General features: G+C 37.6%; 1 protein-coding gene across 2 annotated transcripts in view; it reads right to left on the bottom strand.

Annotated features, from left to right (window-relative positions):
- RAB3C (RAB3C, member RAS oncogene family) overlaps nt 1–12,976 on the bottom strand; it is a 285,740-nt gene extending 272,764 nt beyond the window's left edge. The window contains exon 1 of one of the 2 annotated variants that reach the window (XM_029942275.1): nt 12,739–12,976. In XM_029942275.1, the coding sequence (XP_029798135.1) occupies nt 12,739–12,756 (18 nt within the window). In that variant the 5' untranslated portion in view covers nt 12,757–12,976. Of the gene's footprint in view, nt 1–11,930; nt 12,065–12,738 lie in introns of those variants that run through there. The other variant, XM_029942273.1, reaches the window with a different exon arrangement.
- Nucleotides 12,977–13,695: the final 719 nt, after the last annotated feature.

Raw genomic sequence — 13,695 nt, 5'->3', positions numbered from 1 at the left:
CCTGCACAAGAACCCTTAGTCTGCAGAATCTGACATGGTCTTGGGATTAGAGACCGCAAGTGTCCTGATTACGGGGTGTGGCTACAGTGACCAGCTCTCCTGGCTTTCCCAAAACTGAGGGCTTTCCTGGGACACTGCAGGCCTTTCAGTGCTAAAACCCCGAAAGCTGGGATGGAAGGTCATCCAGACGAGGGCATGCAAACAGGAGGAATGGTTGGCGATCCAAGCTCTACTTCCCTCTCTGACCCCACATAGCCAAGAGACCCTCTTCCCCATATACAGCTTTTTAAAAACAAAATTGAGTTTAAAACATTTTTAAAATCAGCAAGTATTCTTGTCATTCATTCTTCCTTTAGGCAGATGTCAATCTGTCAATTTATAAAAATGAAAGGTACTCTCTCTTAGCAATAAAATGTAAAGAATCATTTCAAACTTTTTTCACAAATATAGATAAAATAAACATAAGCTTTCTTATAATTTCTTGGTAGCAAGAAAGAGCAGACATGTTGTTCTCAAATACCTGCTCTCTCTACTTGGATACATTTTCATTCAGGAATACAAAAGTGGATTCTCATAGGATATACTAGATCCTAGATTTCCAAAACTCAGGAACCACACTTGAATTCTGCAGAATCAAAATATTCAGTATCGGCCCAGGCATCTATAATTTTTAAAGTATCCCATCTGATTCTTTTGACAAGACAGGTTTGGCATTCTTTAGATTAATAAATGTCCACGTGGAAACCAGGGCAGGTGTACATTGTCAAGGCCTCAGAGATATACAAAGGAGGAGACTGAGTAATCCGAGATCCACGGGAAGTGGAAAACGGGATCCTAACACTCTCTACTGCTGTCTCCACCTGTAACCCCTTCTGCCAAGAGTGACAAGAGATTTCACCCCCATAATGATGACTCTGCAAAAGAAGTTCCAATTCTCTAGAATGCCCAGCCTGACTAGGTAAGCTGATTTCTGAGAGATGTGTAAATTGTCGTATTCCTGGTAAGAGCCAGAACCTTCTACGGGCCAGTGATACTCACTGGGAAGTCTCTGTCAGAGTGTGAGGAGACAAGGCATTGGAAGAAGCAGTAATTAATTTTGCAGAGCAAATTGCAGAGCAAATGATGCTCTGTGCTGCTCATCTCTGAGGGAGGTGGCCTTAACTTTCTCCATCAGTCATTTTTAAAAATAACATACATTTGGACCTGACTTCCCCTCACTCCATAAGAAAGCACCTGACAGCCCCAGGAGACAAATGTCCACGTTGAAACCACAAAATAAAGAATATCTCTTGTAAGAATACTTCTTCCTGAGAAGAAAATAAAACATAAACAGAATAAACATACTCAGTACTCTGCAGTATAGTGAAAAGTCTCTCTTAAAAATACCAAGTAAAATACTCTAAAAATTCCCACCAGGAAAAAAACCCTAAATCTCATATTAATATATGTGTTTCCTAAGAAATTTTTATTACCAAACATTTTTAAAACATTAAACATTTTAAAAACATTAAAATTATTTTAAATATGTAAGCCCTTGAAAAATACCTCCAGAGATTTGCTATAATTCCTTCCAAATCCTGACATTTCTCTTCTCTCACTCCATTTACCAAGGCAGGTCACGTAAAGGGGCAAACACCCCACTGTACGTGCATTTATGACACAAAGGGACTATGTGAACCACCTTGGGAAACTGGGTGGGTTATTATTTCATGCACTTGTGTTTCTATGTGATGCAGGTTCACCAATTTGAATGACTTACTGAGCCCCTTTGCAAGTTACAATCATCCCTGCTTTTCATTCAAAAGCTACTGCTACTATTATTTGCTACAAAGAACAAGCCCATCGTGCAGTTATAAAAGAGCATGCATATCCACAGGTGTACAGTGTTCCTGTTGTCCCCTTTCATCAGTCCTACCACTCGAACAGGTGTTCAGTGAATTAAAACATTCAAAAGAAAAACCATCCTTTATTGCTAACGTCATAGTTAAGTATCATGTGAGATTCATTATTTGCTAATTGGTACATATATCCTTTCTCCAACTTCTATAAAGCTGCTGCAGCTCTGGCCATTTGAATAGAAATTATTCATCAGTGTTGGCTTCCAAGTTTCTCTAATTGATGAGACTCAGACATGCATCTGAGCTGCTTTATGACTAACAAATAACACCTTGATGGGTAAAGTCAAACTAAGAGCAGGCAGACTAACAATGAGAGGTTCAATGCCTCACCTCTTTTCTTTTTTAATGTATCTATGTATGTTTGGGGGTTTTTTTGTTTGTTTGTTTGTTTAGAGAGAGAGAAAGCAAGTGAGTGAGGGGCACCGAGAAAGGGACACAGAGAATTCAAAATAGGCTCCCCACTGTCAGCACAGAGCCTAATGCAGGGCTCGAACTCACAAACCATGAGATCATGACCTGAGCCAAAATCAAGAGTAGAAAAATCAACCAACAGAGTCACCCAGGTGCCCCTCACTGCCTCACCTATTAAAGTTTCATTAAGGTTTGGGTTCCCGGACATAAAAAGCTGAGGGTGTAGAAGCTAAGAGATAATGCTGCTAGGTTTTCCTCAGTCAGGAGGTCAAGTAGGCACGAAATAAAACTCTTAGGCTTGCTAGATCAAAATTCCTAATACTGGACCCAATCCAATCGGCTTATTGGAGAGCCCTGGGAACCCTGACCCTACCTTTTTACCATTCTCTAAGCAAATGAAGACCCAGAACATTCTCCCATATGATTTAATCATTTAGTAGATAGAAAAATATTTCACGACCCCAATAAAACTAACATAATGCTATAAACCAGTCTGAAACATGGCGTTTGAAAAGGCATTTTGCTTCTGCACAGTTGAAGCTATTATGGAATATATTTATTGACAAAATAAACAATTATTAAAATGATTTTATTTTTACAATTTTTCACTTGGTTCAAATTTTTCAAAATGTCGTGAAGCCTACAATTTTAGTTTATTTTTAATTTTTAAAATGTTTATTGATTTTTGAGACAGAAAGAGACAGAGCATGAGTGGAGGAGGGGCAGAGAGAGAGTGAGACACAGAATCCAAAGCAGGCTCCAGGCTCTGAGCTGTCAGCACAGAGTCCGACGTGGGACTCAAACCCACAAACTGTGAGATCATGACCTGAGCTGAAGTTGGATGCTTAACTGACTGAGCCACCCAGATGCCCCTACAATTTTGTTTTCAAGACACAAAGAAAAATGTGCAGCATCACAAATGCAATGATGAATAGAAATATAAATGACAGAAATTAAAATGTAAATGCAGGTATTTGTTTACATAAATTACATAAAATACACAAAATAAATTTCTATCATTTATATTTCATCCCATAAATCTACAAGGAATAATCAAATCACTAATATTATTATTTACATTTCTATCTCACCATTTTAATGAGAAGCTCACAGTTTTTTGTTTTGTTTTGTTCTTTTTGGTTTCTGTACAATACCAGAAATAAATCCTATTAAACCTTTCCAATATCCAAACATGTCATTCCAAGAGTTTATATGTATCTTTTCTTGACAACATGTTTCTATTGCAAAAGAAGCCAAGAGTGAGCCTGAAAGTAATTGAAATAAAGAGTACTTTAGGAGCTTATCAAAAGGCTATAGGCGGCAAAAGAGTCAGTGAAGATAAATTAATAGAAAATATAACATTTAAGAGAAAGAAAAAATGAGCAGAGCCTCAGTGATTTTGGGAACAGTGTCTAAAATATAATATAGATGTAATAGGAGTCTCTGATGAAAAATGGGGGGTGGGAGCCTGGTTGGCTCAGTTACTTAAGTGTCTGACTCTTGATTTCAGCTCAGGTCATGATCTCACAGTTCCTGAGTTCAAGCCCTGTGTCAGGCTCTGCGCTGACAGTGCAGAGCATGCTTGGGATTCTCTCTTTCCACCACCCCCGCCCCCCGCTCTCTCTCTCTCTCTCAAAATAAATAAATAAACTTAAAAAAAAAGAAAGAGGGTCTATGTTAATGTCCAATTAAATACACTTTAAAGCAAGGAGTATTGCCAGAGATATAAAGGAACATCACACAATATTAAAAAGGGAAATTTTTTCTGGAAGACACAATTACAAATGTGTGCATATCTAACAAGAGAAGTTCAAAAAATATGAAGCAAAAACTAAAAGAACTAATAGTATAAATAGATAAATTAATAATCATCATGGGATATTTTTTTCTCAGTAAGTGACCAGAACTCAGTAAGGATAGGAATGATCTTACCGCTACCTGGACTTCAGAGACTCTCACAGAGGGCTGTGTCTCACAGCTGTAGCAGGCACAGTAGGCCCCGCATGTTCATAAAGCTAGACCACACGCTAGCATTAAAAACAAGTCCAAAATTTTCAAAAGATTGTAACAATATGTCCTCTGAACATATTAGACATCAATATCTAGCTAACTAGAAGTTAGACATCAATATTAACAAAATATCTGGAAAGTAACCAGATATTTGGAAATTAACAGCATACTTCTAAACCCAGGATGAAGGAAAACACTGCAAAGAAAGGGGCCAAGAGTTTGAAACAAAATATAATGCAAATACTACACTCAGGAATTTGTGAGAGTCGGGGTGCCTGAGGGCTCAGTCAGTTAAGTGTCCCACTTCAACTCGAGTCATGATCTCCCAGTTCTGGAGTTCGAGTCCCGCACTGGGCTCTCACTGACAGTGCAGAGTCTGCTTGGGATTCTCTCTCTCCCTCTCTCGCTGTCCCTCCTACACTCGTGCTTTCTCTCTCTCAAAAAAACTAAAGTTAAAAAAAAAGAAATTTGTGAGAGTCAGCTAAAGTAGTACTTACAGGGAGATTTATTATTTTAAATGGTTATGTCTATTAGAAAAAAGAGGAATATTTAAATTCAGTGATCTAAATTTCTACTCTAAGGAGACTGACAAAGAAAAGGTTCTACTAAAGTATAAGTAACACAGTTATTTTTAAAAGTCCAAATTAATAAAATACAAAATAAAGAACAGAAAAGTTAACAAAGGCAAAAGTTGGTTGAAGACATTAATGATCTTAATTTATATCTAGTAAGATGGTGGGAGCAGGGACTCAAATTGTCAATAATAGGAATGAAAAAGGAGATATCATTATAGATCCTAGAAAAATTAAATAATAAGAGTATTTTGAATAACTTTATGTCCGTAAATTTGAAAAATTAGGTAACAAATATAATTTACCAAAACCGACCCAACATGAAATAGAAAACGTTTATACATGAATAATTAGTTTTCAACGGCTGCTATAATGGGTATTTAAAATAACACCCAATTATTATTTGAGTCAGAAGTCTGGGCCTAGTGTGACGCGGCCGGGTCTTCCGCTCACCCTGCTCAGGTCTTACAAAGCCAAGTAAGTGTGTTGCCAGGGCTGGGTTCTTACCTGGAGGCTCTGAGGAAAATCCGACTTCCAAGCTCTTTTAAGTTGTTGGCAGAACTCACTTGTGGCTGTAGGCCCGAGATCTCTTTGGGGTTTTTTTTTGGTTTTTTTTTTTTTTTTGACATACAGACATTTTTACCTTCAAGCAACAAGCCTTATGCTTCAAATCTCTGACTATCTCTCTGACGACAGCCAGAGAAAGGTCTCTGCTCTTAGTAACTCACGTGATTAGACTGGACCCACCCAATAATCCAAATTAATCTCCCTATTTTAAAGTGCATAACATTCATTACGTCTGCAAAGTCTCTTTTGTTATGTAACATAACTTATTCATATGTTCCAGGGATTAGGCCACAGAAAACCCTGGAAGGAGGATGGTGGCTATTCTTCCTACCACAACACACTAAGGGGAGATAAACTACAGATGACAGATAGATAGAATAGATAGTTGAATGATAGAGATATTTGTATATACTTTGATAGTTGAAGTTCTTTAAAAATTATTTCCTCAAAGTAAACTGGAGGTTCCAATAGCTTCATTTATGAACTCAATCAAACAGTTTATGAACCAAAATAGATACCAAAATCATTCAAAAAACAAGGGTGAAAAGAACACTTCTCAGCTTGTTTTCTAAGGGCTGCATAATTCCAACATTATAATATCATAAAAGCATTACAAGCAAAATATTCATCAATATCCATCATTAATTAAACACAAAAATCTTCGAAGAAATATAATGAGGCTGAATCTAGCAATATATAGAAAAAACAATACATCGTAGCTAACAGGGGTTTACCTAAGGAATGCCAGATTAACTAAAAAAATCAATCAGTATAATCCAACAAAATATAGAAGATTAATCATGCGATTACCACAATAGATGCAAAAAAAATATTTTGATGAAATTCAATACCCATTTAATGTTTAAAAAAAATACTCTCAGCAAATAAGGCATCGAAAGACATTTTCTCAGTATAATAAGGGAATCATACAAATAACAACAGCAAGAACAACAAAACAGCTACAGCTGAGCGTCTACTTAGTGGTGAAAGATGGAAGGCTTTCCCTCTAAGACTGAGAACAAGGCGAGGAGGTCTGCTCATCATTTCTACTCAACGTTGTATTGGAGGGCCTACTCTATGGAATGAAATAGAAAAGAAAAAAAAGGAGGTCTTTGGAAAGAAAGAAGTAAACTGCCTTTATTTACAAATGATACTATTGTTTATGTAAAAATTCTTAAGCAATCTAAAAGAAAAACCTACTAGAAGTAAATAAATGTAGCAAGGTCTCAGGACATAGTCAAGACAAACAGATAGATTAAAGGAAGTGTAGAGCCCAGATACATGTATATAGACCACGCCTACAATTAATAACCTATAGTTTATCAAAATAAAAACATTTTCATCAAAAGACACTATTAAAAGTATAAATATTCAAGCTACAGACTGACAGAAAATATTTTTAAAATTACAAACATTTACATATATCTGGCAAAAAAATAGTGTCAAATTTACATAAAGTTCTGTAAGTAAATAATAAAACAACCCTCCAAAAAGAACAAAAGGCTAAACGGACTTGTACAAATGACCAGTTAACAGATCCCTATGTGCCAAAACCACTGGTCATTAAAAAACTGCAAATTCAAATTATAATGAAATGCCACAAAACACTCAATAAAGTAGCCAAAATTAAAAAAGGCAACTGACACCATAGGTTGCTGAGGATTGTAAAGCTGCTGGAATGTTCATACACTGCTGATAAGAATGTAAAATGGTACTACCATTTTGGCTAAAGATTTAACTTTCTTAAAGAACTAAATGTACACTTAACCTTTATCCTATCAATTCTACTTCTAGCCAAGAGAAATGAAAGCATGTTATCAGAAAAGACTAATATGATAAATGTTTACACCCTTAATCACAATAGTCCCAAAGTGGAAATTATCTCAAAATCTACCAATAGGAAAAAGGATTTTAAAAGTTTGGTAGATTGATACAAAAGTATAAAATGCATCAGTAAAATGGAATGGTTATTGACACACGCAACAACAGATTAATCCTATACACCTTCTACTAAGCAAAAGAAGCCAAACTCAAGGGTAGATAGTGCATGTGCTGGTGTATGTTCATATTATATGTTTCACAGAACTTCATGAAGTTCTAGAATAAAGCAAACTGATTTATAATTTTTTTTAAAAAACTCAAAGTTTTATTGTGTCAGTGAATTGACTGAAAAAAAAAAACCATAAGAAAACCATGAATGAAAGAACTTTTGGGGTTGATTGGAAATCTCTATCTTTAGAGTGGTGTGTGTTACACAGGCATATCCACTTAACAAATCTCATCAAGTTGTTCATTTAAAATGTGTGCATTTCAATGTATATAAATATCTCAAAAACTGCAAATAAACAAATCAAAAATGCTAAGATCTATATAATTCCAAATAAATCTAGGAGATTTCATCATCACAGGTAATGGTGACCTACTAAGTTGGTTCCTCTAGAACCTCTGAACCCAATGAATGAGTGAGAAAAGGAGAAAATGGTTGGAAAATCTTTTACCCCCACAACATTTTTGAGGTGGCACAACTGTTAATACTTAGGTTTAGTGTATGAACAGTCCCAGGAAAACCCATTCCTTAGTATAAAATTGTATTTCTTTCTTGGAATATGATGGTCAGTAAAGGAATTTTCAGTTCCAAAATAGGCTTAGAATGGCAGGAAAAATTGTGGTTACACCATGTAATAAATCCACAACCTCTCGACTGAAGAAGTGGAAATGGAAAACGATTTCTTACATCATACAAGTTTTATTTTGGCTACAGGTAATTTCCTATTCTATCCTCTACTTTCCTTTACAGAGGAAAGGTAGAAACTTCCAGAATTTGTTCAACTACAATAGGAAAGAAGTCCTTGTTTCTCCAATGTCAACTAGAAGTTTTCTCTGTTTCTGTAAGAGGTGAGGACTAAATTTCCATTTCTTGTAAATATAAAGGGCTCATCACAAGACTAGATTTGGTCATGAATCAACAATAACGGAATGCAAGAACACCATGTACTTTCCATAGCCAAATGAAACAGTGATATTTAGACTGTAATCCTTTGTAAGTTGTTTTTGTGTAAAGCATGGCTGTATTTAATATCATAGTTTTCACCTCAACTTCATGTTCAGCATCCACCTATATTCTTTCTTCAATCCTCCTCATTTTTAGACAAACAACTTTTTTTTTTTGCCTCTGCTTCATTCTTTTGATAAATTATGTTCTTTGGTTTCCTAAATAGAAGACTGCACATTTATGAGATGACCCAGAAAGCTTCTGGATAACAACACTAAAGACTAAGGATTTAATCAGAGACAATGGATTCCACTTTGGTCCTCCAAGAGAATAAATAAACCTGCAAGCAATTTAAATTCAGGAGACAGAAAGCAAACCACTTTTTAACACATTGGCCCTTCTGAAATATTTGGTTTAGTTTACACAACTTTATTTTACAAACAGGACAATTTTTCTTTCCTCTAAACCAAATGAATGAATCATGTCACATTAAGAGTACCCTCATTCTTCACATCACCTCTGTGTGTCTTGTGTGTCTTCTTGAGGAACCCAATAATAGAGGAAAGAACAGGGACTTTCTACAGAGAAATCTGGCAGATTTTGATCCTGTCATGTTGGAAAAAGTGTTGAATCTTAATAAGCCCCAGTACCTCGCCTGTAATTAAGGTAACGGTGAGCTTTAGGATTGTTTTGTATTCCTCTCTCTGTCTCTCTCTCCCTCTCTCTCTCTCTCTCTCTCTCTCTCTTTCACACACACACAGATCTGAATTCGAGAAATAGTGCTTGGCACTAACAAAGCACTAGATAAACAGGAATTCATTCATTCTAACTCTTGAATCAAATGATAATTTGTTCATCAGAGTTTTGCCTCAAGTCATGAGCATTGCTATCCCCCATTTCATTTTGCCTTCAGGATTTATGGACTCACTGAATGAGAAAAAACAAAATGACCATCTCTTGCGTTGAAATTCTAACCCATCACTTGGAACACTTACCAAATGCTATTCCTGGTTATTTAGTCACAAAGGAAATATAGACATCAAAGACTATCAGTATGTATTATTGTTATAGTCACTATAAAAAGCAATTATTATCCCTCATTTTACACCAATTTAGAGGGAAATATTCTTCAGAAAATATCCATGTATCAAAACAACTATCTTGAACAGACCACCAGGCTATTTATATAGGTACATCACATGCTTTTTAAAAGACGTTACATAATTTTTAAAAAGGCTTCCTTGAATTTATAATAAATAAATTAAGAAATCAACAATTAAAGAGCTTGTTTTGTTCCACATCAACAAATGAACTAAATATTTTTAAAAGGTGAAAAGCATCTCTTAGGATGATTAAACTGTAAAATGAGGATTTGCTTGTGACTCATTTTCAGAAACCTAAGTTTTCTCCAAAAAAATCTGGAGGCATATATTTCAAATGATGATGTGGTTCATTGAGTCTTTAAATGGAAAAAAAGAGAAATGTCAAGTATTTATCTTGTTGCATGTTCATGTATCAAAGTCACCTGGAATGTGATTATATTTCAGAAGTATGGGTCCTGAGACATTACTTGCCAATGTAAAAATATATAAAGCATGTTTATAGTTTTTGTTCTTCCTATCATTATATATTTGAAACCTGATTGTAATAGAGGATCATCACAGCAACAATTTACTTGTTAAATAGAATCTGTAAGTGTGTTTTACTTAAATATACCTCAGAAAGTAGTCCTTGATATCTTAAAAGACCTATAATTCATGATAGAATTTGGACCTTTGATTTATAAATTTCAAAAATCTAGTCCAATGAATAAAATACAATATAAACATAAAATAACTTTATCCACAAGAAAACTATTACCTATTTTATATTAATTTTTCATTAAAGTTTTGATTAAAATATAGAGTTAAATATTATACCTCCTACATAGCTGATATGAAATAATTTAAAATTCTTCCTAAGGCATTAATTTCATACAGTTCCAAAACATTTTAATGGCTCTTATGAACATTCTAAGAAAAATTAAAATCAAGATGCAACATAGTTTTTTTTAGTAATTTACTTTGATAGACTTCAGAGTGCATAGGAGGTTGACTTAAATACTAACAATCTACTTGTAAAGTCTACTGTGAATGTTTAATCAAATATGATTAATTTAGCCCCGTTGGTTCCTGGCAGTACCTCCGTAATGGAAAATTATCATAAGCCAATATATCTTGATCACAACAGCTTGTACCTTTATTGTCTCTCCAGATTCTTTTCACATCAGGTCTATAATGAAAAGCTCAGTCACAAACAGAGGTATTAGAAGATACACAATGGGTGAATGTTTTCTAGAACAAATCAAATTTTCAATAACTCATAAGGTAATTTGATGGCTTCCATTATATAATACTTCAACAAACAATTATATTCTATGTAGTTTTTCGATTTAACAGTCCAGTCACTGTATATTTTAACATACATAATCCATAAAATAAAAGTAAATCAAAGCATATGTTTAAAAGTCTTTAATTTGTGAAGAAAACAATTGGGAAATGTTTAAGCAAGAACTGAAAGCAAATATTTATATTGTTAGGTTTGGCAGTAGAGGTGGGTTCTCAAGTGAGACAACATGTTCCAAATGGTGTGCTCCATTCCCCTCTCAACCCCATTCATAAAGTGCCTTTCTATTACGCAATGGGATCACTCTGCTAGGTTAAGGAACGCAGGCTGATGTTTAACATTAACTAGTTGTACATACAAACGAGAAAGCACCACTTATTTTTACTTAAAAACGAAATTTACCTAGGCAAGACGCTTAGGCAGAGGCATCTCTCCACAGAAGTTGGAGTAAGCAAACCTAAGAATGTGATTGAAATGCGGAACGAGAATGTACAATAAATGGGCACAGCACTCAGGAAAGCTCAGAGGGGGTTTTTGAAAACGCAAGAGTAGACCAGTTTTGCGGACAGAGATTAAAGGCTGCCATGCCTCTGGCATGGTTTTACTATTTTTCCCTGATACTACTAGCACCCTAAGTGAATCAAGGGGACTTTGGGGGACCCTAACATTGTCTTAGCCTTTCTTAACGCGCTCTTAACCAAGTGGAATTCGCTCTATGCCGACGCCAAGAGAGACCTCGCAACCCCAAACCTCAAGTCCGTACACTTGCACGGGGATCACAAACCAGGCCAGCCAGGAGGGAAGATCGATGCCAGAAGGAGACAGCATGTTTCCCTGACTTTTGTTTGCTCGGGTTTATATTTTAGACGGACACTCACACCCTCCTTGCAGAGCCTGGGAAGAAAATGAATAACCGTATCCCTCATCAATACAGCCAGATCACAGCCCCACGGGGCATAGAGGAACCCAACAGTGTCCCCAGGACCGAGTGGCAGCCAAGACCTTTCCTGAGGTCGAGCATAATTTGTGCTTGGAGCAACGGAGAAAGCATCTATGTCAATTCCTCCGGAGGCCACACTTTCTGTACAGACCCACCTGCATGGGAGCTTCGTGTCTCATTGTTCTCAAAATGTCCTTTCTCTCTGGTTAAGACAAAGCTGGCCGGGGCGCTCGGTCAAGCTTGCACAGCCCTCGAGCTCCACGCTCCACACTCTGCACTCGTGGGGTTCGCTAACCGGCTCCAACATCAGCACCGGAGCTGTCCCCTCCTTGGCGCCGCACACGCGCACTGGACGGGAGTCCCGCGCGCTCCTGGGAGTTGTAGTCTTGTTCCACGGAGCTTTTCTCGCCACCAGCGAGCCCTGAACTACACCTCCCGACAAGCAAGCATTTAACAGGCTATCTCCTCCAGTCGGACTTGGCCGCGGAGCCTCCCTTTTCCTCCCTTGGAATAGCTCCTGGTTGTTACTGCTCGCCGCCTCCGAGCCCATTTCCTAGCGAGGTGCAACCAAAAGTGACCCAGCTTGTATCAGCGGGGAATTTTTCTTTTTTCTCATAGCCTTTCGTGGCTAGATTGTGATTTCCTGGTTAGGAAACGCACTACCTTGTGCTAATTCCCAATACAAACGAAACCGGCGTTGCGTTCTGGGACTCTCCGGTTTACGCCTCCTTATCCCGAACCGGGAAAGTTTACATATTTTCATAAGCAGACTAGGATGGTTTTACAATCTCAGTCAACAAACGCGGGGGAGAAAGAAGATTAGCATACACATAAACAAAGTGGTTCACTCGCACAATTGCATTGACAAGGCGCGCGCAGGCACACACACACCCCCCACACCCCCCAAAGTCCGTCAAAGCAACGTTTCGAGCAGAGCATGCAGAGTAACTCCCTTCTGCTCACCTTTCCGTACAGCTCCATTGCAACTCGAGGTTCCGAAACCCACAGTAACGCCTGCTGCTACAAAAGAGGTTAGGGTCTTACGCAGGAAGCGTAGCTAAACGCACAACACAATGGAAGGGGTGGGGGTGGCGGCTGGCGGAGGGAGAAACGAGAGACGTAGAGAGGACAGCTGATTTAGATAGATGGCTTCTTTCCTCTAGAGGGAAAGCGTGGAGTCTTCAAGTGGCAGCTGCAGAAAAAGGGCTGAGAATCTCTCAGCAAGTGCCAGGAGCGCGATTGCGCTGGGCAGCCCCTTCCGAAACCCTCCCGCAGGCACCTTCCGCCGTCATTAGCGCGCACACAGCCGCCGTTGGACGCCGGCTGGAGAGCTGATAGGGCACTGGGTTATTTACCCAAAGTCACATAAAATGAACACATTCATCACCGGAGCCCAGAAGCACCTTCACAGAATGAGATAGGAGACCTCTGTTAAGTTATCCTGTCCTTTCTTTAATACAGACTTATTCCTTACATTACAAATGCCCTTATCCCAGACTACTTCAAGAACGATTTTGAAATCGAACCTCATTTTTGTTATACTTTTTTATTTTCCCCCTCATTTGACTCATAGGTGTGGCTCTCCGTGTTCTCTGTACCTATCTAGAGAGACACCCTTCTCCCTTCAAGAGTTAATCAGTACAGTGATGATTCCTGACTTTTGCATGAGGTCAAAATGATTATTATTGGAGGCAGAATGGAAAAAGAATCAACTTGATATTGGCTTAGAGGCATGGAAGTAATAACCTGAATCTGCCTGAAACTTCTTTGCATTACACAAAACAGGAGAAGGGAGCTTCTGAAACTCAAATGTGCTTGAAAATCTCTGCGGGGGGGGGGGGGGAGGTATTTAAGATTCATATTGTCAAGACACCCATAGAGATTCTGATTCACTATTTGAGATGAGAAGTCCAGGAATAA

The sequence above is a fragment of the Suricata suricatta genome, chromosome 6 (genome assembly GCF_006229205.1).
Source record: "Suricata suricatta isolate VVHF042 chromosome 6, meerkat_22Aug2017_6uvM2_HiC, whole genome shotgun sequence".
Classification (NCBI taxonomy): Eukaryota; Metazoa; Chordata; class Mammalia; order Carnivora; family Herpestidae; genus Suricata; species Suricata suricatta.
The sequence above is the reverse complement of the archived record's forward strand: the minus strand, read 5'-3'. Positions and strand labels throughout refer to the sequence as shown.